The 26,453-nt window shown below is 48.2% G+C and overlaps 1 protein-coding gene across 1 annotated transcript in view; it reads right to left on the reverse strand.

The window, feature by feature from the left end:
* SHD (Src homology 2 domain containing transforming protein D) overlaps positions 1 to 26,453 on the reverse strand; it is a 39,938-nt gene that overhangs the window by 12,465 nt on the left and 1,020 nt on the right. The window contains exons 2-6 of the mRNA XM_088149916.1: positions 25,106 to 25,583; positions 12,148 to 12,277; positions 10,174 to 10,401; positions 3,158 to 3,241; positions 568 to 760 (exon numbers count right to left, since the gene is read on the reverse strand). Coding sequence (XP_088006042.1) covers positions 568 to 760; positions 3,158 to 3,241; positions 10,174 to 10,401; positions 12,148 to 12,277; positions 25,106 to 25,435 — 965 coding nt within the window. The 5' untranslated portion in view covers positions 25,436 to 25,583. The remainder of the gene's footprint in view (positions 1 to 567; positions 761 to 3,157; positions 3,242 to 10,173; positions 10,402 to 12,147; positions 12,278 to 25,105; positions 25,584 to 26,453) is intronic.

Genomic DNA, 26,453 nt, shown 5'->3' on the forward strand with positions numbered 1-26,453 from the left:
AATGAAAATAGGTAACAGTAGATTAAATTGAAAATAAATAATACATAACAAGCCAAATAATCATAAGAGTGCATCAATTTTAAAAAATAAAAATTAACCGAACGATAAAACGATAAATAACAGGAGGCTGAATGAAAAGTAAAAATGAAATAAATAACAAAGGATGAAGGGTAACCAGAGTAAACTAAATGAGAAAATGAAAATTAGATGAATGAGTGAAATGGTCATGCATCAATAGGGAAAGGATAAATCATCATCCTAGGACGGTGTTCCTCAACCTTGGCAACTGTAAGATGGGTGGACTTCGTCTCCCAGAATTCCCCAGCCAGCCATGGCTGGCTGGGGAATTCTGGGAGACGAAGTCCACCCATCTTACAGTTGCCAAGGTTGAGGAACACCGTCCTAGAACAATAGAAGACGCTGAAGATGGAGGAACCCTCAACGCAGACGGGCCTTTGAGGCCAATAAAGCATCACAAGGAAGGCCGCCTGCCTGCCGTGCGGGCCGCTTCCCCCCGGCCCTCGCCCGCTGCCCCTACGAACCCGGATTCCCACCGGTGCCACTTACGCCTGGCTCTCCAGGGGCAGCGACGGATCGACGCGCTCGGCCAGGGGGACGCCGGACTCGGGGCTCTGCGACCGGCCAAACTTGGCGGACCCCGTCGGGGGCTTCGGCGGACGCGGCCGGTGCTCTTTGTGGGCCGAGGACGAGGAGGAGGAGGAGGATGAGGTCCGGTCCCACTCGGGGGTTTCGAACTGCGCTGTGGGAGGAGCAGGACAGACCCTGAGACGGTTGGAGAGGCGCGGTCCACCCCGGACCGGGTTTTCGGGCTTGTGTGGCTTTGCGACCTGGGTTCCGTGGGGAGAGGGGTCAAAAAAGTCAAGATGGTGGCCGTGCAAGGCAAGCCCCGCCTCCTTTTTACACGCCATCTCTCCTTTTGCCCTCAGCTGCCCTCTTGACCTTTTGGACCCCCCCCCGCCAACACCCTGCAATGGGTCGGGGGGTTGGAATTTTGGCACCCTATTTTTTGACGCTTCTCTGGGTTTTAGGTGAAACGGTGCTCTGTGTCTCGCCGTGGCACATGGTGCGAGGTTTTGAGGGATGCTTTCGATGCCTGAAATCTATGCGGCGTTTAAGATGCCTCTTGCACCCCTTGAAAAGCCCCCAACCCTCCAAGAAATTAAAAAAAGCTTCCCAAAATGCAGCCTGGGGTTACCCCGAGTCTTCTCTGAAAAGAGAACCCCCAAATGGCTTCATAAGAATTTGGAAACTGCAGTGGAGCAGAAAACTAGGCGTCCATCCGGGGATCTGCAGGAAGGGGGTCAAAAAAGTCAAGATGGTGGCCCCAGCCGCAATCAAAGCCCCACCGTTTTTAAACATGTGCAGGTAAAACAGGGCGGGGCTTCAATCATTGTGGCTGTGTCTGCCATCTTGACTTTTTTGACCTCCCCTCTGTGGACATTCCTGGCAGTCGCTTAATTTCTTTTCTTTTCTGTCAAAAGCCCAGCTCTTCTGCGTTCAATTCAGAAAGGCAGGACGTGCACTTTCCCTGAAGCAAATGCCATTAGGAGTCAATGTTTTGTAACTTCTGTAAGTTTTCCTTTTCAAGCTCTACATAAACAACTTTAGACTGCCAAGACACACACATTAGAGGTTTGGGGCTCTGTGTGTGTGATCAGAATGTTAGCATGTGGTAACATCTGAATGATCTTCTCTTGGTTCAGAAGCTAAACAGACTTGGACTGGATTAGTCCTTGGATGGGTGACCACCAGGAGATTTCTGTGCTGCAGGCTAGACTGGGACATCTTGGAAGAAAGTTTGCAAATCTCTTCCATATTCTTGCCAGGAAAATAGCACAGACCCGACTTCACCTTCATTAATTAAGGCTGCATTATTCAAAGTAGGCCTTGGTGTCCGCAGCAGGAGGCAAGGGGAGGCCCAGAAAGATGGAACAGGCGTCACGACACAAGCTTCACCCCTTCTGAACATGCACCAGGACGCCACACACACAGGGAAAAGGCAGAGACAGCATCACAACATTGCAAGTCTTGTTCTCTCGCTTTGACCAAGAGTTGGGATTTTACAGACACCCCTGGAAACAGGGACTTCGAAGGGGGATAAAAATGGGATGCGGAAAATGCATGGCAGCAGGCAGGGCGTGGAACATGCCAGTGACAGGCAACCCCGTGCAACACGGCTGACACACACGCAACAAAAGGATCGACAGTGAAAGAGAAAGGTGAGAACAAAGGGAAAGAGGGGGAAGTTCCCAGGATGGGAAGAAACAATTACTTAGAATCGCTAAGCGGGACGGGAGCTTGAAGTTTATTTAATCCAGCCCCCTATTCTGTGCCAACTTTTTTAGAAGTGTGAGAGGCGATAGGCTACTGAGGCTCCAAACTTTATTCCTGCCAGCTCATCGTGCAGATCACCTCAGTTTTTAAGCCCCGAGTTAAAAGCACAGCGCTTGAGTTTCCGAGATTAAAACTAAGACATTTGGATTTCAGATTCTTTTCAAATACATGAAAGTCAGATTTAAAAGCCTCTTTTCTCCCAGCCAGGTTTGCAGCAGTCAAATAAATGCAGCGACTGGTGCTTTCTTCATTCAAAAAGAAAACGCTCTGGCGTTTCTCCAAGTTGAAAAATCAATCCAAACAAAGCTTTAAAAATCAGTTCTGATTAATTCCAGGCTTCCCATTTTCCCAGGAATGATGAAAAACAAGCTTCTGGTAAAAGCCAACACTAGATTCTGAGACTGCCGAATCTGATGGCACAATTTTGTTTTAATATTTTAAGCTGGCAAGGGGGTGGGGTGGGGTGGGGTGGGGTGGGGTGGGGTGGGGAGTGCCCAGCGGCCGTACGTTTGGGACGTACGGGCTCCTCCAGGAATTGAAAAGGAACGTGATTCTTGAAACTGGCCTACAGGAAGACCATCTGCTCTTTTATCCATTTGGCACAGAAACACGGAGGTCAGAGGGAGCCAGACCTGTTGAATTCCTGCCTGCCAAACTGCGGCTTCTGTCTACTGGTGCTCAGAAAGATCAAAAGAGCTGGAGCAGGGTAGGGGACGGAGTAAAGAGAGGGAGGGGTTCCAGCGGAGGAAGGACAGGCTGAAAGCAAACAGGGAGTGGGGAAAGGTTGAAATCAAGACATCACCTTCTGGATCTAGGGGTTCTTCTGTCCCCGTAAGTTGTCCTACCGGCGGTGGCCAGGGCAATACTTTAGTCTCCTTTATGTCTACTGCAGGGGGAAGGGACATTATGAAGGTGGGGTGGAGAGATTGGAGGGAAGGGGGCAAAAGATCATGAGAAGGGGGGAGTGAAAAGATGAGAGCAGGGATGGGAGGAAGAAGACAAAATTGGCATGATAACAAAAAAAGATTGAACGAGACAGACAGACAAACAGACATGGGAAGACTGGAGGAAGCCCCCGACTTCAACCTTGCCCCATGTCCCTCGAGCAGGGACGGGCATCGCTGGGCTGGAACGCCTATCCCCACCACCGCTTCACTGCAAGGGGCGGGTGGAGATTTGGAGGCACCTACCTTGTCCATCCTTCGATTCTGGACGGATCTGCGATCCATTGAAACCTCATTTAATGGACCAGGGTGGGGGAGGAGTTGTCTGCTATTCCCAAAGGTCCACTAAATATGAAAGTACATTGCAACTCGCGTTTTGGGTTGGTCCCTGTCGTCTGCTTCAGGACGACATCGTGATGCGAAGGGCGTACGTCGTTGTGGATGCTGTAGATTTAATCCACTCACCCAGAGTAGCTTAGAGGGGTGATGGTTTGTTCGGAGCCTAAGAAAATTTTAGGAGTGGGTCTGAAACAGCCTACACGCCCCTCGCTTATCTGAGAAAAGAGCTGCCAGCTTGCCAGTTAAGAGGAAGGCCGCTAGACAGAGGCCGAGAAAGTCTGTACCTCACCGAACTCAAAAATGAATTGGGTTCTAGAGCAAAAGTCATCCGGTGGTTGAGATTTTTGTAACCGTATCCCTCCTCCTTTCAATAAACCTTGTTAAAAAGGACAGATTGAGGATCTGTTTGGGGTTGAACTAACAGGATGCAACAGGGTTGCATTATTTCAGGATGGAGATGTGTTTCATTGCATGTAAATTCCATTAAATGAGGTCGGTTAATTCAAGGGTTCACAGTATTCTTTCCTTCCCTTTCTCCTACTCATTCTGCAGAAGAGACCCCAGATTTCTGTCCCAAAGTCTTCTCTTCGCAACATCATCATCTGAGGGTGAAACTCTGCCTTTTCTCTAATGGAGTCAGAGACTTGGTCTACCCTCTATCAGTGGATCCCTCTTGACTGAACAATTCTGTCCTCACCTATTCTGTGGTTACATTCATGTACAGGTAGTCCTCGACTTATGACCATCATTTAACAACCATTTGAAGTTACAACAGCGCTGAAAAAAGTGACTTGTGACTGGTCCTTGCACTTACGACCGTCACAGCATCAAAATTTGGGCACTTGGGAACCGGCAGCATCCTGGGGTCACGTGATCACCATTTGCGACCTTCCGGGGGGGCTTCTGACAAGCAAAGTCAATGGGGGAAGCCAGATTCGCTTAACGACTGCATGATTTGCTTAACGACCATGGCAATAAAGGTCATAAAATTGGGCACAACTCACTTAACGACCCCATCACTTCGTGACAGAAGTTCTGGGCCCAATTGTGATCATAAGTTGAAGGCTACCTGTAGTTCAAAGACAAACTTTATGTGCAGTTCACAAACTATTTTACACACAGTCGATATCAGTTAGGTCAACCATTTTTCAGGCCCTAAGCTGCATTATGTCACCTCATATCCATGGTCTAGGAACCTTGCACCAAAATATGGTCCTAATTTTCATGAGTTTTCAACTGTCTTGCAAAAGATTCTGCAAACTTCGGCATTTGTGCCCAAGATCTGGTGAAACTCTGGGGCAAGATTTAGGAAGACTGCACGAGCTCTGAGATTTCAGTTGTTTTTTAATATGAAATTTTTCAACCAAATTGGTTCCACAACCATGCCTTTGATTTAATGGGGCTGCAAACACCCTTTGGGGAGCGATAGCCCCAGGCCCCAAATTGCTGATCCCCAATATCAGTAGACGGCAGGGTACCAATCCTCATTTTCTAGTTGGCACTTTCTGAATTGCCCGCTCTTAAAACAGCAAGATCTCATTCAGATCAAATCCTGATCTGCAAAAGAGACTTCTGAGAGCCGTGACTCACACAGAGATGCAACGGGCACTCTTCTACAAAGGCAGGCCCCTCCCCTGTCGTTTTTTTCTGATTAACCCAGGCTGAGATCCACTTGGAAGAATATCATTGCTGACAAGACGTGGCAAGCAAAGTGGCCCGCTGGACCTCTTATCAGCTAAACCAGAGTGGGACAACTTATGGATCATATGTGACTTTTCTGCATCGCCAGAGCCCCCCGAGAGGGCAGAAAGAACATTTATGGCTCTTGGGGAGTGGGCATCTCTCTTCTTCTTGGATAGATGGTACATACTCAAAGAGAAATCTCCTCTCCTGAATTCTGAGCTGTCCCACTCATTTTTCTGGCTTAAAAATGGACAGGGGGCTATCCTTCCTTCACATTTATTTTCAGAGTGCGAAAGGTTAAGAATCACCTCTTCTCCAGAGCTCCATTAATCTATAATAGCGTTTCTCAACCTTGGCGACTTGAAGATGGGTGGACTTCAACTCCCAGAATTCCCCAGCCAGCTGTGCTGGCTGGGGAATTCTGGGAGTTGAAGTCCACCCATCTTCAAGTCGCCAAGGTTGAGAAACATTGACCTATAGAGTTTTTAAAAAACACACTAAAATACTTTTTTTTTTTATTTAGGAGCTATTCTCTTAACTGGAAGCAGTTACGCTCCAGATGATCCGTGACTCAGCAGGGAAAGGCAACTTATTTAGGCCCATCTTTTGGCCACCGTCCCGTAAGCAAAGAAATGCTTCAAAGCCAGCTGAGATCATGTTCAGAACCACCTTTCCTGATCCTCAAGGGACAAGGTTGTTTGAAAGATGCAAAGCCAGACCAGATCATGCACACACAACCCCATTCCTGCACCCAGAGAGTAGGCTTACACAGCATGCTAAAGCAGAATGAAAGCCGTTGCAATAATTTACCGTCACAAAAAGTGAGCACAAAAAAATCTTGCAGGACGATGTCCTGGGGGCGGGGAAGGCAAGTTTGGGAGTTTTATGGAATAAATTGTTTCTCCTTAACCCTCTCCTCCATTTAAAACCTCTTTAGAAAATGACAGAGGGTCTAATTTGGGGGGTCCACCCCTTCCGGGCAATGACGGTGATCCTGGGAAGCCATTCATGGCCTCCACCCTCATTCTTTATACCCCTGCTCCAAACAGAAGACTTGGAAATAAAAATCAGCATGAAGCTACATTTCAGGATGATTTCCATCCACTCTGCTTCAAACAGGTATTGCAGGAATCACCTGGGAGATACATGATCTGGTCCTTTTTTGTAAATCAGTGTTTCTCAAGCTTGGCCACTTGAAGATGGGTGGACGTCAACTCCCAGAATTCCCCAGCCAGCCCTGCTGGCTGGGGAATTCTGGGAGTTGACGTCCACCCATCTTCAAGTGGCCAAGCTTGAGAAACACTGTTCTAGATGGAATCCTTCTTAAGTCTCGATTCTCCTAAGTTCCAGCTCAAGTGAATTAATTATTAATTATATCTTCCCCTCTGACACGTAAGAGAGCCTAGCTTTTCTTGTGAATTCACTGCCCTTTTTTCAATCCGTCCCCAAGCCGAAACCTAGCCAGCATTCCCGATGCACCCCTCTCCCAAGGTGATCATGCAACTCTCCCCTCCTTATAAAATAAAAAGCAGGAGAGAAAAGTTTGCGCCAGCCTCCATGATGCGAAGGGAAGAGATTCGCTCAAGCCCTCTGCCCATTTTGCGCCATGCTCAGCAGAATGCCCACCCTTGGGAGAAATGCTCTCCCAAAGACGGGCCAGCAACGGGTGTGAACCTTTACCAAAATTCTCACGGCTGATGGCTTGAACCTGGCCTGTTTGCCAAAAGGAGAAATTGGGAGAAGCCGACATTTTAAAATTTATTTAAAGCAGTGCATGGATTTTGCCCCTTTGTGTTGGCCGTCTGTCTCAAAGGATGGGAACGCAACGCCCTGTTTGTTACTGGCTGCTGTAAGGATAAAAACAGGCTGGGGAAAACAATTTGGCTTGGAGCTTTTCGGAGGAAAAATGGGAAGTGCAATCTAGCAATAAAAACCACCCCTCTCCACTCTGCGCATGCAATTACGGGTAAGCTGTCTGCTGGTATATTGCCGAAGATAATTTTATCTTTGTGCTGCCAACGTTGCAGAGAAAACAAGAAGAGCACAAATCTCTTGACATTTCCCTGTGCATTCAGGGGCTTCGCTGCTTTTCAAAACAAACCGCTGGGTTTTCCATTGATCCGAGCCCCCCTTCGCTGCGGTGCGAAACCCACAGGGAACCACCAATCATTCGGATGGAAAGAAGCTCTCAGCATTCAAGATGAGTGATGGAGAACAGGAAGGGGGGGGAGATCTGAAGAGCTGACACACACACAGGGACACACACACAGACACACTCCTCAGTCGGGCTTAACGCTCAGCCGTGGTTAATTCCAAGCGTTCAGCCGCATCTCTTATTTCACTGAGTGGCGTCTGCGCTTCCCCAAACAAAAACAGATCATCGCTGGTCATCATTAAGGTCCAGGTCTTGGGGAGAGGGTGGGAAAACCGGGGATAAAGATAAAAGGAGGAGATAAAAAGATCAGGGGAAGGGTTTAAGGAATGATTCTGGAACAGAGGGAGGGAGAGATGGACAAATGGGATTTAGACGTGTCTCTGTATTACCGCTGCCAACAGGAAGAGGATGAAATTGGGGGTGGGGGATACTGGTGGTTCAAAATCCGTAAAAGATGCAACAATGAAATCCTCTCCAGGAGAAAGAAGATGGAGAGGACTCTCAGAAGTGTGTCGCACGCACTAGTGCTGTAGGACCGTGTTTCTCTGAAAAAACTACCCATCGCTTGCCATCGCTTTCTCACTCATCGCCTTCCAAACTATCTTTTATTTACACAAAGGTTCTTCTTTCAAGCTGGCACAACTCTGCCCCTCTTGAAGGACTGGAATGACGACAGCCTAGTGGACAGTGCCTTCCTGTCCGTTTATTTTGCCTTTCTTTATCCTCTGTTATCATTGCCTTGCTGGTTAGATCGCTAGGTGGTAGATCACCACAGGAAAACATGTCCTGCAAGGGATAACATACCATAAAACCTGTTTTGGGGGATTTCGGTGCAACGGATTTCGCCTACAAGGGACCGAGTATCCACCATGATTTACATCGCTTGGGTGGGGATGTTATAGAAACAAGACAGTGGTGGGGATACCATCACACCAAAGATGGGCACGGACATCATTGGATGTAGAGGGAAAAGGGAATGGCCTTGAAGGATCAGAGGAAGGCAAACGGTCAGATAAACGGGGTTTGAGCCCAGGTCAAGAAAGTAACGTGAGTAAATGTCTCAGACAAGCCCCTCGCTAGTTCACACAAAGATAAAGGGGGCGGGGGGAAGCCCATTCAGATGTGCAAGATTCGGTTATTATAGCTTTACAATAAAAGTAGTCCTGATCTATATCGCGTTGATTTCTTCATCGGGACTACCTTGTAGGGCAGACATCACATCAAGGACATCAGTCCCCAGGGCCCTAGTCTCCAAATCAAGAGACTTTCCCCAATATTGGATACACCGCGTTGCTCACTGAGTTCAATAAAATGAGGCTTCATGGGATAAAAGTAGCTGCTGGCAAGCCCTTGGGGGAGACCTGGCATAGACTAAACCTGAAAAAGGGTCCCATGCCTACCTATAGTCCAGTGTTTCTCAACCTTGGCAACTTGAAGATGTGTGGACTTCAACTCCCAGAATTCCCCAGCCAGCTTTGCTGGCTGGGGAATTCTGGGAGCTGAAGTCCACACATCTTCAAGCTGCCAAGGTTGAGAAACACTGGTGTAGTCTGCCTCGCCATTGCTGCCAGGGTCCAAGGGACCGACCGAGACATGAACTTTGATCCTACATTTCCTTTATGCCCGCTCCGCAAAATATCAGTTGCTTCCAGATAACAAAGCAGCTTATGGTTCTCCCTCATCTGCATTCCTTGCCGTGCCCAGGGGTTTCAGCTCAACATATTTTGCGCCCGCAGCAGGAATTGGCGATGGAACATTTCTCAGCATCCTCTAACACAGGGCAAGGCAACAGGCTTTGTAAGGGGTGCCAAGCGCATCGGGGGCACACCCATCTGCACGCGTCCATCTTTGGCTGCTGTTGGGCATCCCCAACACTGCCTCTCTCTGCCCCCCCCAAGAGAGGTTGAAGAAGTTGGGAATGTCTACTCAGAAATGCTGAAGCTGGTGATTCAGAGAGGCCTCAAAATCACCTTCAAATAGCTGGGGTGGACGGAGGTCGTCCTAGGCATTGGTAATGGAGCTGAAGAGTTACCAGCAGCTCCACCTGACTGAAATGACAAGAAAAAGGAGGAAGATTTTAGGAAAGGGCTCCTGATGGTATAAAACGTTCCCAACAACCTCTCAGGCCCTTTTTTCCCCAACTGCATCTAACTTGGCCGTTTTTTAAAAAAGCTTTCTTAAGTTTTTAAATGTAATTTTACTAAAGGTGGCGCGGAACAGAAGCTAACCTCGCACACGGCAACGGTTTTATCCCTTCCCCTCAGCCACAAAGGCATTCAACGGGCGGGGGACACGTCGTTTCAAGAGGATCAAGCGTAAGGACTAGAAGGTGGCGCATTTATTTTTAAGAGAGATTCTCCTGAAGGTGGATTTGACACTCAAGCTCTTTTCTGTGTATTTTTGTTCTAGAGCATCTGGTCTTTTTTGCGGCAGGCCGTGCATTAAAATTGGCTCCACCTGAAATGCAAAAGAGTTTCCCTGGAATAAAAGCACAGAGGACTAGAAACTTAGCAGCAGCATTCACAAACCAGGGCTAGCCCCGTCAGCAAAAGACCTCGTGGCTCCATTCCTCCAACATGCTCGTTTCAACCCTAGCTAAGCTTGGGCTGGCTTTGAGGCTTTCCCCAAATCACAGCATTTTCTTGAATCACGCCAATTCTGCAAGTCGGGGGTCTCCCTGCCGGGTTGCACACTCACCAGCAAAAGCCCGTGAGATGTGGTTCTTCTTCCACTCCCACGGCTGGTCGTATTCGTCGGCCGGCCGCTCATCCTCCTGGGGCAGACGGCTCTTGGGAGGCTTATCCGTGGGCGCCGTCTCTGGGTCGGCCTCTGCTTCCTTCTCCTCGTACGGGGTGTCGTAAAGCTGCAGGCCGATCCGGGATTTCTTCACCCGCTGTTCGTCCCACTCGCTTTTGCGCTGGAGGTCTGCAAACCAGGGCAAAAAGTTTGGGTGCTGTTTCAGGAAAGGACCCCGTTGTATTGCTCCATCTGGATGACAGCTGTTCCGCGGCTGCGTTCCCACAATCAGCCAGTCACTGCTCTGACTTGTCATCCCAACTTTTCAAACGGACACCATTGAATGACATTAAGTTAGGAGTCCCCACCAGTCCTACTCAATATCCCATAAGCCCTTGCACCAGGTGTCTTCATTCATCAATGATCCTTTCATCATTGGCTGGGCAGATAGCAGTAAGCGGGCCAGGGAATTCTGGGAGTTGAAGTCCACGAATGCTGTCTGGGGAATTCTGGGAGTTGAAGTCCACATATCTTAAAGTTGCCAAGGTTGAGAAACATGGCTGTATACACTCATGAATAAGCCGAGAATTTTAGGTGCCAAAATACACCCCCGAAATTGGGTTCGGCTTCTCTGAGGATGGGCTTATCCACAAGTATATACAGTAATACTTTCTTAAGGTGCCCATATATCCCGTATATACTCACATATAAATCCATCTGCAGATAAGCTGACCTAACATTTTTAACCAAAAGGGCAACCCTGTAACCCATTGGGTCATCCTTTGAAAGAAAGACAGCGCAGCTAATGTGTCCAGAATGAATATTAAATTTTAGGCTGGCCATATTTTTTTTACCCCAACGCTGGACGGTCCCATCATCATCTAAGAAGAGTATATATCATAAGTAGAAAAATAATTGTTGTGGCAAACGAACTTCAAGAATAAGTCAATATTTACTTACCTAAACAGATCAACACAACAACCACGAACGAGCAAAACAGTGGGACCGGGAGTGACTTCTGACTTCCTGCTGGCTTCCCCACTGACTTTGCTTGTGGGAAGCTGGCAGGGAGCATCGGAAATCATGATTGCGTGACCGCGGGGATGCTGCAATGGCCACGAGTTGTGAATAAAACTGGTATGAACATCGTGGACGTTTCAGTTCCACAGGAGTCACAGGTCCTGGATTTTGGACACATTCTGTAAGTCAACCCATTTGAGGTACCATGATTCAAAAATTGTTGTGGTATAATGCACCATTTGGGCTAACTTGAGGGTACAGACAAACCGATAAATACAGTGACAGTTTTAGTAGTATATAGATCAGAATTCTATATACTTCCAGAATTCCCCTGCTACCATGCTTTAAGATATGTGGACTTCAACTCCCAGAATTCCCCAGCCAGCGTGCTTTAAGATGCGTGGACTTCAACTCCCAGAATTCCCCAGCCAGCATGCTGGCTGGGGAATTCTGGGAGTTGGTCCACGCATCTTAAAGTGGCCAAGGTTGAGAAGTACTGATATAAGTAGATACCCTGAAAAATGAATAATCTTGGGATTATGGATTACATGTCATTTGTGAAAATCAAAACATACGAAACTTTTGAGGGTCGGCTTATTTGTGGGTGGGGCATTTCCACAGTATTTTGGTAAAAAAATTCAAGAGTCCGCTTATCCGCAGATGGGCTTATATGCAAGTATATACGGTATCCACCACCACCACCCCGCCCCGCCGCCAGCTCTAGGTGGCAAACCTGGAGATCTCCACTCCTTTAACTCCACAACAGCCCTGCGAGGCAGCCTGGGTTGAGAGTGACGGATCTAAAGTTGGGTTTTTCCAATACTGGGGAAGTATCCGCCACTCCAAATGTGGTGGCTGAACTTTCAGGATAGCAGTTCCAAATGGTGGGAATCTGTCCTGTTTTCATCCACTCACCAGCCACCACCTTCTGGGCATCGTAGGGCTCCATGTAGCCGTTGTTTTCCAACTCAACATCCTCTTCGGCATCGCCCTTTGGTTCCCGGTGAGCATCAAAGGGGTCTGAATACTCACTCTCTCCGGGGGCCTACGGAGAAAGAAGCGCTTAGTTTCAGCAAATATCTTACATTTCAACTACTAGGGCCCCCACAGCATTCGCAATGAATTGGGATGACAGATGCCCAACCTCCAAACTGAGCAATCATCTTATGGCTTAACGTGGGAACTCTGCTCACCCCCAAGATGGGGAGACCACGGCAGGTTTCCGAAGGATGTTGAACCCTCTTGAGTCTAGAGCAGTGTTCCTCAACCTTAGCAACTTTAAGACCTGTAGACCTCAACTCCCAGAATTCCCCAGCCAGCGTGCTTTAAAATGCGTGGACTTCAACTCCCAGAAATGCAACCAAGGTTAACACCAACCAAAACTGGTGTGCAACTCTAGGTCTTTAACAGACATTTAAACAGTGGGTTAGCAGGTAAAGCAGGTCAAATTGATCTTTAAAGGAACATTTTATGGCTATGAGGAGGTTGCCTGTCAGGCCTCTGTATGATCCACTGATCTGGATTGCACCTTTCCAATGAGCTGGGGGTTAAAATCCTTCTGCCTTTTCTTTGTGACTCAAGGACGGTCTCACTTGCGATACAGTAAAGAGGCTTATCCAGATGTGGCTGCGTGTAGTTTCTCTGCCTGAGTCACTGACCTGAGCTGAACTCCTTTGAGTCATACGCCTTATTCAGAAAGGAGTCACACTCACACCTACCCAAGTGGTATCACCACCACACAATGCCAGCCCCTCCTGACCTGCCTGTCACATCACAACACTCAGAGAACACAAGAAAACGTGCATCGTGATGGTGTGATGTTGCTTTTGCCCTCTGGCACCCCCACGGCCCCCGGAGATGCCCCTTGCATGCCGAAATAAAAGCCTTTGGAGCATCATGGGGAGCAGCGTGGCGTGGTCCGTGCTGGACCACAAAAGAAGCCGTGCAGGGAGGGGGCGACTCTTGCCAAGCCAGGTCAGGGGGGCGCCCCACAGTTTTGACCCGGAGATGCGCTAGCCAAGGGCCCTCCGCACCCGCAGGGTAAGAAGCCCAAACCAGTTCTCTCGGTTAAAGCATCTCGAGGGGCAGCCGTGCCAGTCCAGCCCGCCCGCCCCAAGTCCCCCTCTAACTGTCCTTGAGTGCCTCGGCGCCCTTGGGTGCCCCCTCGAGTGAAGACAGACCGGCCGTCAGCCCAGGGGTCTCCGACAGGCCCCCCTCCCCCCGCCCTCGGCTCCTCGCTCGCCCTCGGGGCTGCGCTGCCCCCCTTCCCGTCGGCGCATTAGATGCGCTCAGACGGACCGCGGAAAGCGAGCAGGACGCGCGCCTGGCGACGCCGAACCCTTCCCTCCCCGGAGCAATTCCCCTCGTCCTCCCCGCGGCGCGCGCCAATCGGGGGCTGCGCAATGGCGCTCGGGGGACGGATGCCGGGGGGGGGAAGGAACACCCTTCTTCCACCTGCCCCCCCCCCCCGCACGGGCAGGGGGACCTGCTCCCGCGCTCTCTGCATCTCCAGCGCCGGGCGCACGTTGCTCCCACTGCAAAATGAGGGCGGTCCTCCTTCCTCGTTCGTCACCAACCCCCCCCCCCCCCCCGCGGACTGCCTTTGATTGAAGGCATGGAACCGGGGGGGGGCATTGCACGCCCCGCCAGAAAAAGATTTCTGGGACTGCCATAAGCTTGCGCAACTATGATTTATTTCAGCTACTGACAGGCGGGATCAACACCCTGACTTTCATCCAGGAACTCAAAAGCCTTCAGCCTCAGCTTTTGAGACCGATTCAGACGCGCAGGGACTTCGAGAAAGAGGGCTTATCTTTTGCACCGCATTCTATTTCCCAAATTATTATTTTTGGCACTTGCCTTCTGCTTTTAAAAGAAACAATTGATTAATAAGTACTCGGTATTACTTTGTGTGTGTCTGTGTGTACACATGCACGCACACACACAGAGGCACACAGGTACACATACAGTGGTACCTCGGTTCACGAACTTAATTCGTTCCACGATTCTGGTTGCGAACCAAATTGGTCGCGAACCAATTCAAATTTCCCCATAAGGTTTAGTGTAAATAAGGTTAGTCCGTTCTGACCCCTACGAACGTGGTCGTGAACCGAATTGGTCGCCAACCGAATCAAATTTCCCTGTAAGGTTCAGTGTAAATAAGGTTAATCCGTTCTGAACCATATGTATTTTTTTTTTGAACCACAAAAATATGAAACAAAGTACGAGCGATCTCACCTAGAGGAAGCCACGACCATGTGTCAGAGCAGGGAAGATTGGCCACAGGTCATGTTCGTCACCCGATGCGGAGTTCGCCAACGGAAGCAAACTTTTGCGAACGCTGCTGTTCGTGAACTGAATTGTTCGTGAACAGAAGCATTCGTGAGCCGAGGTATTACATGCACGTATGCACACACCCAACACATGTTTTCCTGGAACAACAGCCCTGCGGGGTAGGCTGGGCTGAGAGAGGGCAACTGGCTTAAAAGCCCCCAGTAGGTGTTGGAGCGTCATGTGAATTTGAACTCGGGGCATACTCAGTCCTAAGCGAAAACTTCCATCGCTACCCCACACAGGCTGATGATTTGGGGAATAAAGATTCACAGTTCTCAGTTTTATTTTTTAAGAGGCTGGAGCTTCATTGCCCTGGAGCTGAAACGCCCATTGCTAGAATCCAAAATGGGCTGGACCAGGATTGGGGAGATCCTGGTTCAAGTCCCCCCCTGGCCACAGCAACTTGCTGGGTGACATGGAATCCAACTGTGCTCATTTGGCTCGGCCTACCTCACAGGGTTGTTGTTGATGGGAAAAACAAGAGGAGTGCTTCATACATCCAGTATGAATAAAACCATAAGAGTTAGGGTTATCGGAGTTTATGGTAGGCAAAACTCAGAAGGAGTCTGGGAGGAGTCTGGTCAGACTAAAAAGGAAGTTCTTGCCTTTTAAAAATATTTGTTAGCCTGAAAAGATGCCACCAGACCCCTTCTGCTATAGTGCAAGAGGAAAACTCAGCAACTATAATTTAAGCCAGTGTTTCTCAACCTAGCCAGCTTTCAGATGTGTGGACTTCAACTCCCAGAATTCCCCAGCCAGCAAGGCTGGCTGGGGAATTCTGGGAGTTGAAGTCCACGCGTCTTAAAGTGGCCAAGGTTGAGGAACACTGATTTAAGCCCTCTAATAGGTGTAATACAAGGTATCAGAGATTTACCAATCACCCCAATCAATTGGGAATTGTTAAATTGATTCAATCAGCTAAGCCGAATCATCCCCAAAATCAAGATTACTTTTTTTAAAAAATGCAAAATTCCAATCTGGAGAGGCCCATGTTATTATCATTTTTTTAAAATCAGCGACTCACCATTCTAGCCCTGCTCCCAATCCTGCATCTAACCATTATCCCACACTGCCCCATTTCTTTCCCCCACCATCTCTGGATGGAACCTGAAACTTGCAAGCCATCTCGGACCGCTTCACACGTATTGCAACCCGGTTCTACTCAGCGGCACTGAATTCCGAGACCCCTAATCTCAGCCTCGGGGTCTTGAAATCGACCCCTCCAAAAAGCATCCGGTTGGACTGCCGGGCCCAACACCTTTCCTTCCTCTTTTCTTGCTCTCCATCTTCAAATCGTGAACAATGCAAGCTTTTTACACTGAGCAACTAGGAAGGGGGGGTTCCTATCTTTAGGGACCAAAGGTACAAGTGCATTATTTTTCTTTTCTTGGCCAAATGATGGGGATTTCGGAAGGAGTGCCATTCCCAGTGCATTTGGAAAAGGGAAAAAAAAAAATCTCCGGGGGATTTCTCTTCTTCCTCCCAAACCTTGTGCCCTCGCCCCGCAAGCGAAGAAAAGGAGCATCCGTAACGCTACAGAAAGCAAAACATTTTTCTGAGCTGCGATGGAAGAGCAGCTAGAACAAGGCTGAAACACCGCCAAGGGGGTTGGGACTACAGCTCCAGTGAGTCCCTGCCAAAGATCAGGGATGCTGCGTTGGGAGCTCCACCAAAATGGAGGAGTGAGCAATTATGAGCTTGACAACCTCGGAGGCGGCACTGGGAAAGGTGTCCTACTGACAAACTGGAGGTGTCCGAGGAAAGCCGGCAAGATGAGGAGGAGGAGCCTAGAGGAGAAGTGGTTGGAGGTGGTGGGTACGATTCTCCAGAAGATGGCGGGGAGATGGGGCGGCTGCCTTCAAGGCATCTGAACAGCCGTCAGGTAGAAGGTGGGGTAGAATTGTCCCACGTTGGGCCAGAAGACAGGAGAAGACAGAAGGAATTGAAAATATGAGGAAGGAGATTTTGGTTGTAGATCCGGAAGAATTTGCTAAGAGTAAAGGTGGTTGAGGCATGAGACAGCCTTGGGAGGTGGTAGATTCATGCCTTGGTTGGACTAGGTGATCTCCAAGAACCTTCCAGGCTTTCCGCTTTGGGATTTTACTCCAAGGAAGAATTTCCTAATGGAAAAAGCGGTTCAGCTCTGGAACAGACTGCCTTGGGAGGTGCTTAAATAAAGGATGGATGGCCACCGGTCAGGGATGCTGGGCAGAGGGTTGGTCTCCATGTTCTCCAAGGTCCCTTCCACGTTAGGATTCTGTGGCCAGGGAACAACTCCTAATAGGAAAAGCTGTTCAGCAAGGGGACAGGGGTGGGAAACTCTGCTTGGATGGAGGTCTTTAAAAGAGGCGGGATGAACATCCGTCAGGATGCTGGGAGAGTGGAATCCTTTGTCGGAGCGTTGAACTAGATGATCTTCAAGGGAGCTTCTTATATGCCATGAGTCTCTCTTTTCATGTTGCAAGATAAGGCTTTAGAGCTTGCACAAAGATTTCACCTTCCCAATCTCCAAAGGGCACCGCTGATTTTCAACCAGTGAACCAGCAAAATCTGGAAGCCCAGAGGACGGCAGATCCAACAGCTGTCCAAACCCAAGAAATGTGTTGGCCCTCTCTGGCCATGAGGGCCCTGGTTGCCCACTCTTACTTTATTCATTCCATAAAAATGCCTCCAGTGTACCCTCTAGTACAGGGTTCCTCAACCTTGGTGACCTGAAGACGTGTGGACTTCAACTCCCAGAATTCCCCAGCCAGCCTTGCTGGCTGGGGAATTCTGGGAGTTGAAGTCCACACGTCTTCAGGTCACCAAGGTTGAGGAACCCTGCTCTAATAGTCTAAAAACTATAAAATAATGGTATATTGTGAGGTTTCAGCGGTCAAAAGCAATGACAGCATAACGCTAGGAAATGCCACGGGGAGTTCCAATAATTAATCAAACGCCTCAATTAATAAATGTAATAATTGTTTTACTCCAAGGGAGGGAGAGAAGCTAGAGCGGTCCCGCTTATATTCCTGTTTTCGTAGTCCGATGGAACGCTTTCTGCCTCTTTTACTGCCGATCAGATTGGCCTCCTCAGCAGCCAAGCGCATCGAAATGAATACACTTCATGAAAGATCAAGCCTTCTGTTCAGCAATTCTGCTCCCTAAACCCCAATTCTTGGGTTCCAGCCTTGGGGAATGCTAAGCCCACGTGAATCCTCAAATCGGAAGCGTTCAGTTCAGACTGTCGGTTCGATCGGATGTTTAAAAAAGATTTGCCTGCCGGTGGGCCAAAGACCAGCTTGAACCCCGGACGCATCGAAGCAGTTCAGCCATTCAATCCCATTTCAAACCTTGCCCGATCCTAAAAGATAGGTCTTTTGCACCAGGTTCCATCCTGGCCGAGGATAATGGGCGTTGGGTTCAACAGAAGGAGAGGAAGGGCAAGATGACATCACACTCATTGTGCGAACATGGCAAATGATTGCAAACGTGCTGAGGCAAGAGCCCAAATTTCCATCTTTTGCATCATGACATCATAACGGGGTGATGTGATGTCACCTCCCCCTTTCCTCCTCCCACGGATGCCCACAGCTGGACCCCGTTTCAGATTTTACCCGCCAAATAACCCTCCACCATTTAATTCCCATTCTTTCTCAATTGCTGTGAATGCTTCCCTGAGTCCATGATTGAGAATATATTCATCAGAATGTATATTAAGTGTTCTGATCTATTATCACAGGTGAATTAAGTGTCATGAGCGAAGGGCATGTAAACTCTGTCGATATTTTAATTAAAATCGGACACCGGAGGGGGCCAGGAGGGAGTTGGAGGAAGCTGACTGTGAAATGCAAACACAGAGAAGTGGTAATTCATTCAGGGCAGGGCTTGGACTTCTCCTTGTTCAACCAGCTAAAGCAGGGCACAGAAGCAGAAACAGCAAGCTGATATACAGCCCCCCAAATTTGGCATGAACTCCCACACTCCTTCCCTGGGCGACTGTCAAATTCTCACTTTTAACTTGACAAGAGAGAGAAAGGATGACCCCTCTGCAGGGAATAATTGCATGATCCGTATTAACCTTATTCTGAAGTAGAATGAAATGCTTTTCCCCTGCACCCATCCATTTCTCTGAGCTCAGCTCATCTTTCAGGAGCATAGCTGCAGCACGCCATTCAAAATCCAAGCTCAGCACAGGGGTGTTTGCAGGACAGGGCTTAAAAAAAAATACATTGCACTTTTTAAAAGGGCTCGCTCAGTCAGGACTGCCATCTTGACTTTTTTGACCCCTGTCGAATGCCTCTGGGGGTTGCATAGTCCTGGGCCTAATATATTTGTTTATGCAACTTTCACTTGCAGACTCAAATAACTGGGCCCACATCTTGGGGAGCATCTTTCCCTAAGCCCAAACCAAGACCCGCCACTCAAAGCATTTGGATACACAGCCCCCCTTTCATCTTAGCACTGAATCCTTCAAAGAGTTTACCATCCATCTTCCTCCTAGGCTCACCTTTATCTCTTATTCCCCCCACCAAATCCACTATTCTTCACAGCTTCTCTTTTGTCCAACAGTTTAAAGAAAAGATCAGATTTCACAGCTCTGCATCAAGCGAGCGTTAACGCTCTAGTGGACACAGCATCTATCTAATCGCAGCTACTCCCAATAAGAGGAGATGCGCTGCAGATCATGTGACAGTGCTGCACAGTCCAATGTGACTGGCACCTTCCCGTAGAATTGCCCCTCCTTGACTCGACAAAGTCAAAGCAGGCCAATTTGATCAGCTGGAGACTTGGCACGAGACATGCACAGAAGACCCTTTGCACGCCTGGATCAAAGGAGAGGCATCTCTTCGTTCCAGCTCTTGAAAGGGAGCGATGCTTCGGTTCCGTCTTTCATGTGGACCGGTGCTTTAGCAAACCTTCCAAACGTTGCATGGCCCTTTCTAAATGTGCAAGGAGATCTGTTTAAAATAAAAATGAAAATCTCTGCATGGACACGTTAAGCCAGCCCGCACGCTTCTCTTCTTTTACCATCGTCCTGTTTCTGGGTAGAGAATGTAGGTAGCCCCTAATCATACAGGGCTCCCTGCTGGGGGGTTCCTTTAGAGCTAGCCCCCCAAAAGGAAGCAGAGAAAGGGAATTGAAAGGGAAGGAGGGAGAGTAGAAAGAAACCCGTGATCTCGCTTGCAAACTGTGAAATTCTGTGTCAAGCACCAGCTTCCACCTATGCAGGAAGATGCAGAGAGAAAGAGAGAGAAGCAAAGGAGGGGAAGGATGGTGTGAGAAATCCCTCCAAGGCAATTAACACCTCTCTGAAGAGCCCAATTCTTCCAAAAACAGCTCACGTCAAAGCATGTCAAAGCATGTCCGTGCAGGAAGAGAGAAATAGAAGCCAGGGTTCCATTTTGTACAGCTTTGCTTCACACATACCTAAGTATAATGGCGTTTTGCTCCAAGCAGGGCATCCATGGGGGGTGGGTGTGTGTGAAAAAAGTCAAGATGGCAGCCACGACTGTGCAATGGAAGCCCGACCCCTTTTTTCATGCCATCTTGACTTTTTTGACATCTTCCAGTACTTGCCTCTCCCTGAGGAGCTGTAACCTGTTGGAGCAGAAAAACCCAGGGCTTAAGTGGGTCAATGGAATGACAAGCCAGTGCAGTGCCTGGTTCACACAACACGCTGAACCCATCTTAACAAAACCCAACTGCTGTCTTCACCCATTCTGAGATGCCCAAGCAGCTATGGCACCACTTTAAGAAGTGTGGACTTCAACTCCCAGAGATGTAAGCTTTAATCTCAGGGTAGAAACTCAGTTTTCCTCTAGAACAGTGTTTTTCAACCCTGGCAATTTTAAGAGGTGTGGATTTCAACTCCTAGTATTCCCTAGACAGCATGTTTTAAAAGGTGTGGACTTCAACTCCCAGAATTCCCCAGCCAGCGTGCTGGCTGGGGAATTCTGGGAGTTGAAGTCCACACTTCTTAAAGTGGCCGAGCTTGAGAATGATGTCTGCTGCATTCATCCAGCCAGCTGGTCAAGTGACCCTGCCTAACCGTTTACTGGCTGCAAAGTTGCCCAACATTTTCCAGCCTGTCTCCTTCTGAAATTCTGTACAACTGCAATTTTAACCCACCTCCCTTGAGAGAATACTGGTGGAAGGGAAGCGGGCTTGCAGCTTTGCTTTTGATCACCCCCAGAAGGATCAGAGGGAGCAAGCCAAGGGTTTTCCACTGGGTTGGCCGCAATGATCCACTGCTGTTATTTACTGACTTTAAGGCTGCTGACAGTGATAACGGGCCTAGAGAGCACCCCAAACCGTTGGATGGAAAGTAAGAGCGAGAGATCATCAAGACCAAAACAGTGTTCACACAACACATGTAATTGAGTTTAGGAACAACAAGTTCTGTTTTTATTCCAGCTTGGTTTTTGGTGGCTTGGTTCCTCTATGGAATGAAGGCATCTGCAGCTGGCATCAAAAAAGTCAAAATGACAGCCACAACCCTGTGAGTGAATGTAATGGCACATGGGAAAGACCTTGGGAGACGGAGCAAAGAGATGCTGACTAGGAAATGGTCAGATAAGAGAGGGCACAGCCCACAGCTGCATAATGGATGGAGAAAGAGGCTCAGAAGGGACCCTCCCTAACTTCTCTGGCTGTAACGGAGATGGGAGGGAGGGTTGTACTTTCAGATTTGCAAGACCCTATTAATGTAACCTTACAATAAAGTAGAATTACCTTATCCGGTTGTGTTTCCTGTCTAGTCTACCTGGGAAATCTGACAGTGAAGCCTCACAACACGCGTAACAGAGGTGCAGGGTTTTGCTCACGTGGCCCCACCACCTACACCTGCTTTGAGTTTGAAACTAGATATTTCTCCTACATCAGAAACATTTAAGCTGGAGGCAAAGCAGGAATGGAAAGGTAACCAACAATATGCTAGAGGGTTGCCGCAGCTGCTGTTTTGATTTTGTGTAATTATTGTTGGATTGGGTCACTCTTTCGAGCGGTAAACTGCTAAGAACCCATCCAACAGAAACACAAACTCAGTCAATCAAACAGCCAAGGCAGCTGATTGCAAATGCAGAAACCCTTCTGGAGCATCCTGAACGTGGAAGGGGGGGCATTTCGAACTGGAAAGGGTCTCAGATGTGAAACTTCCTGCACGCCCCCCGTGAGAGGTAAATGCTCTGTGCAACGTAGCCCCCAACATAAGGATCTCGTTCGGCACTTTTTGATCTAGGAGCCTCCCTAGATGGTGCCATCCATCTTAGCCGCCCCAGGGAAAAGGGTGCAAGCCATCGAGAAGCCTGATCCTACGTTTTCCCCGCTTTGTCCCCAGGAGTTTCTTTTATTTATGGAATTATTTATGAGTCCCCTTTCAGTGCAAAAGGGCCCCCTGGGGGAGCAGACAAATTAAAACCTGTAAAACAAGCTCATGAATAATATCATAAACATATTAGAATTACACAATTAATCAAAAATAGTATAATGTTTATGAACTTTCCAATGGCCCCCTCTGCAAGGATATAATTTTGAAAGGGCGGGAGGGAACCTGAGGATGCAAAACGAAAACAGCCGGGGTTTCTTTCAAATCTGCTTTTTTCCTGTGGGGCTAAACATCAAGGTCCCTGCCTCCTTCACAGCCTCAAAACCCACCTCTGGATACCGACACAGAGAAGCAGACTAAACACGCTCAACCCACAAACGGCATTAATTCGTACGCCGGACTCTTCAATCCATATTTTATTACGGTCACAGACCAGAATTGTTGGGGTCTTTTAACCACCATTTGCTGAAGACCCCATAATGGCCGGTTCGCACATTTCACTGCCCTTCACCAAGTTTTCTGATGTAACTCCTACCTCCCTGTTTTCAAAGGCTGGTTGAATATGAGCTTGTCTAGGCTTGGAAGCTAAGTAAGGTAAAACCTGGTTACTCTTTGGATGGGAGACCATGAAGTTGGGAGACTAGACGGAAAAAGTTGGGAGACTAGACGGAAAAAGCGAAAAACATCTTGGAAGAAGGCAACGAACGAACCATTTCTCTACTGAGGTCAGGAAAGTAAAGGGGGGTGTCTGAATAATAATCATTTATTAAACTTATATGACTGCCAGCGACTCTTGGCAGTCTTCCTGAGCTCACAAAGATAGATAGATAGATAGATAGATAGATAGATAGATAGATAGATAGATAGATAGATAGATAGATAGATAGATAGATAGTGAATTTTTATTTCAGGTCTTTGCCATAGATGAGAACCAGGTCCACAGATTTTTTACTGCAATCACACCACATATTTAACCTGCTTACTGAGCTCACACACTTTTGGATGGACACATCCCACCAAATCCTGAACTGAGCTCATCCTACAGGCATAACCGCAAAAGACTCCAGCAAGCCAAAGTTAATCCTAACCATGTTTAACATGCTATGCAGCCTTTCGCTAAACCCAGTTAGGCATCTTGTCCAAAGCTAGGTGGGTGACGAGAATCATGCTTCAAATGAAAGGAAGCCAAGTTTACTTAACAAGCCAAGATTCATGGCCTCCCATCTCTTGGAAGGGGTGAGAAAGGTCACCTGCTGAAACACAGGGAATCAGTGCTGCATTCATGATGAGCCAAGATTGCTTAAGCATGGTTTAGTACATAAATCATAACCGGGTGGGTCGGTCCAACACACAGAGTTTACAAACCAAGTCACCAGTCAGGCAAAACAGGGCAAAACGCCCCATGGATCTGCTTTAACATAAGGAACTTCCTCCTTCTCCAGAACCTTAGGGACTAGAATCTTAGCTTCTTTCAAAAGGCGTAGGCAAAACATCAGCTTCCTCCATTTCAGCTGATGGCATTTCTAGGCCAGGCTGAGAAGCAGGGCCTTTGGGGAGGGGGGTTTAAAAAGATATTGAAGCACCTCCAGTTCTAACCCAGAAAAGGACCACCACTTTTGAGTAACCCTAAACAAAATAAATTCAGGATAAAGCCTTCTGGTTTGTTTCTCCCTTTTCTCCCAGGAGCCGTGGGGCAAAACAGGTTTCATACCAGATTGACCTTCCACATTCCCTGAAAGCTTCCCCAGATGTGAACCGCCTGATGCTTTTTAGCATCAATGCAGCCAATCAAACCCTCAGGAGGTTTGGGGTTTTTTTTGCAAAAAGGAGTTCACGGCTTGGGACAGGACAAGACTGGACTCAAATCACGCCCGTCCGTTTGGATATCCCAAGACTTTAAAAAATGATAACACCTGTTTTTTTTGGGGGGGGGGTGTTCCTATCGTTCAGGCTTTCCTGCTTCTGCAGTCCCCAAATGTGTTGGGGCTGGCTGAAAAATTTTAGGAGTTGCATTTCCATGCATCCAAAGGAAAACGGGTAGAAAGAACATGCAGCACATTAGCTGAACATAATCATGAGAGTCAGTGTCAGCTATTATTCCCCCACCCCTTATACCAGTGTTTCTCAACCTTGGTAGCTTTCAGATGGGTGGACTTCAACTCCCAGAATTCCCCAGCCAGCAAGGCTGGCTGGGGAATTCTGGGAGTTGAAGTCCACCCATCTGAAGGCTGCCAAGGTTGAGAAACACTGCTTTACAGATATTGGGGAAAGTGGTTTTATCATAGTGTTGACTGACGCTTGTCACCTCTGCTGTCTACTCATTACTATCACTACTGTTCCAGATTTAATGAGGACTAGCGCCACAAACAAGTCAACCAACAGCTCATCCAAAGCCCTGCTCCTGCCCCCCCATGCACGCCCAAACCACTTGACAACCGAGTGTCGGAGCGCAGGTTTTATGTGGGAAGGGCTGCCACAGATCAAACAGCAGCGACACATCTCGTCACAGCACTTCAGGCAGAATGCTGTTGGGGGGGGGATTTGAAACGGTTTATGTTTTCAGTAACATCTGCCTCTCAGACACATCGTCGATTTGATTTTGCAAAGGCATCTTCCTGCTTCGGTCAGTGGTTTCTCAAAAGTTATTCCCAAAGTCAGGAAGATCAGAAATTTGGCCCTGGGGGAGAGTGGGGAGAGGGAGATGCCAAACTTGCTTGCCAAATGTTTCAGTGGGGTTATTTTTCCCTCGAGTAGAAAAAGTTTCTTGCTTTTTTCTGTCCCCCAGCATGCCTTCGATTTGTTAAAGGAGCAACTGCTCTGAGTCTTTCTTTCAAAGGACAAACCAGCAGAAGCTGGGGGAAACGTCGAGGGGCTGAGTGGGGCACCCTTGTGTTAATTTAGTGAAAAGGAGGGCAGGGCTGAGGGTGACCCTCCAATGATTCAATGCCCACTCGCTCTGCAGCACTGAACAGCCTCCTGCCCCCCTCCCTCTTCAATCTCGACACGTGGACTTCTCTTGTGGGACATGGAGAATGCCCCCCCTTGAGGCTCCAGCCCCTTGCCAACCCCCCCCCAAAAATCAGCTCAAAAATTCCCCCAGAGGAATTTGAAATTCTCAAGCTCCCTGAAGATAAAGCAGAAAAACAGAAGCCTCTTTTGCAGGGGAAGAAGACGTCCCAGGACACCCGTGGCTTGCTTTCAATTGCATCAGAGGCTGCCGAAACAGTTTTTTACCTGCTCTAACGGGGCGGCTGCTTCTTCGGCAGCACTGGCCAGGAGAGCTTTGCTCCGGTTAAGATCGGAGGCGTCCACTTTGATCAGCCGGTGTTTGGGGGACCCGTATTTTCCTTCCAAATTGCCACCGCAGACGGACCCCTTATTAGGCGATCCTCCAGGATCTGGATCGGCTTTGCCTTCCCCGTCTTCGTACGGATCTTCGAAGTCTAAACTCTTCTGTGCACGATACGCCTTTAAGATCTCACTCTCGGTGTAATCTGGTTTGGGGGGCTGTGGGGGAGACCTCCTGCTCCCAAAACTCAGATAATCTTTAAACCACTTGGCCATCTTTATCCAAAGTCAGGGGCAGCCAAGCCCCCAATTTCCTCGGCCAAACAAGCGAAATATGAACAGAACACGAACTTCAAATGCCCCCTTAGATCATCTGTGTGGATTGGGATTTATAATCCAGATTAGGCATTGTCCATCGCGGCTCCTGATATGAAGAAGGAAAGGGAAGTGGAATGGTTATTTCATCCTATAATACCTCTGGGAATGCACATTTATCTGTAACCCAAGCTTTTCTGTAACGCAAACCTTCTCTCATAACATGTCTAATGGGAGTGAGGGGGATTTAAAAGCAATTTCGAGAAATAAATTACTCATACCTGGCAGAGGAATTTCAAGAAACTAAAGATCTGTGATTTAAGGGAACTTGACAAGGTGGATTTAGGCAAGTGATCAATTTTGCACTCCGTTGCCTGCTCCGGGCTCCAATTCGGGATAACCACTCTTGGCCTACCTCCCTAGACTGTTGTAAGGAATATTGCCATAAACCACCGTGGCTCATTTAGGGGGCTCTTTGTGTTCCTGACAGTGGGGACATGTGGCCATGGATAGGGCACTGATGGAAAATATACATCTTAGACTAGTCAGCAGGGCTGGAATATGGGTTTGGAGTTTTTCTTTTTTCCCCCAAACTTATACAAAACTATAAGTTTGGCCTTAAAGTGGCCAGACATGGTACTATCCGTTTTTGGCAACGGCAGCCTTGAAATTCTGTGGTGCAATCACTTTATTTTATTTATCAAATTGTTGTGTCACAAATCAACTAGGAGAAACTCTGAACACTGCACCCCCCCCCCAAAAAAAGGCATTTAGGATTGCAAGCAACTTACAGAAGCTGCTTTCTCCTGGTATGAAGACTACTGCATTGACCTACCTCACTGGGTTGTTGTGAACATATCAGTCAACACTTTGAATGGTATATAATAGCATTATTATTGTCTTGATTCATCCAACAAATATCACCGTCTTTAGACTGGGGATTCTCTGATGGTTCAGATTCTAACCAAGTACTGTAACT

Source organism: Python bivittatus, unplaced genomic scaffold (assembly GCF_059951505.1).
Source record: "Python bivittatus isolate LINGU-HERP-01145 unplaced genomic scaffold, Pbiv_v1 ctg000580_np1212, whole genome shotgun sequence".
Classification (NCBI taxonomy): Eukaryota; Metazoa; Chordata; class Lepidosauria; order Squamata; family Pythonidae; genus Python; species Python bivittatus.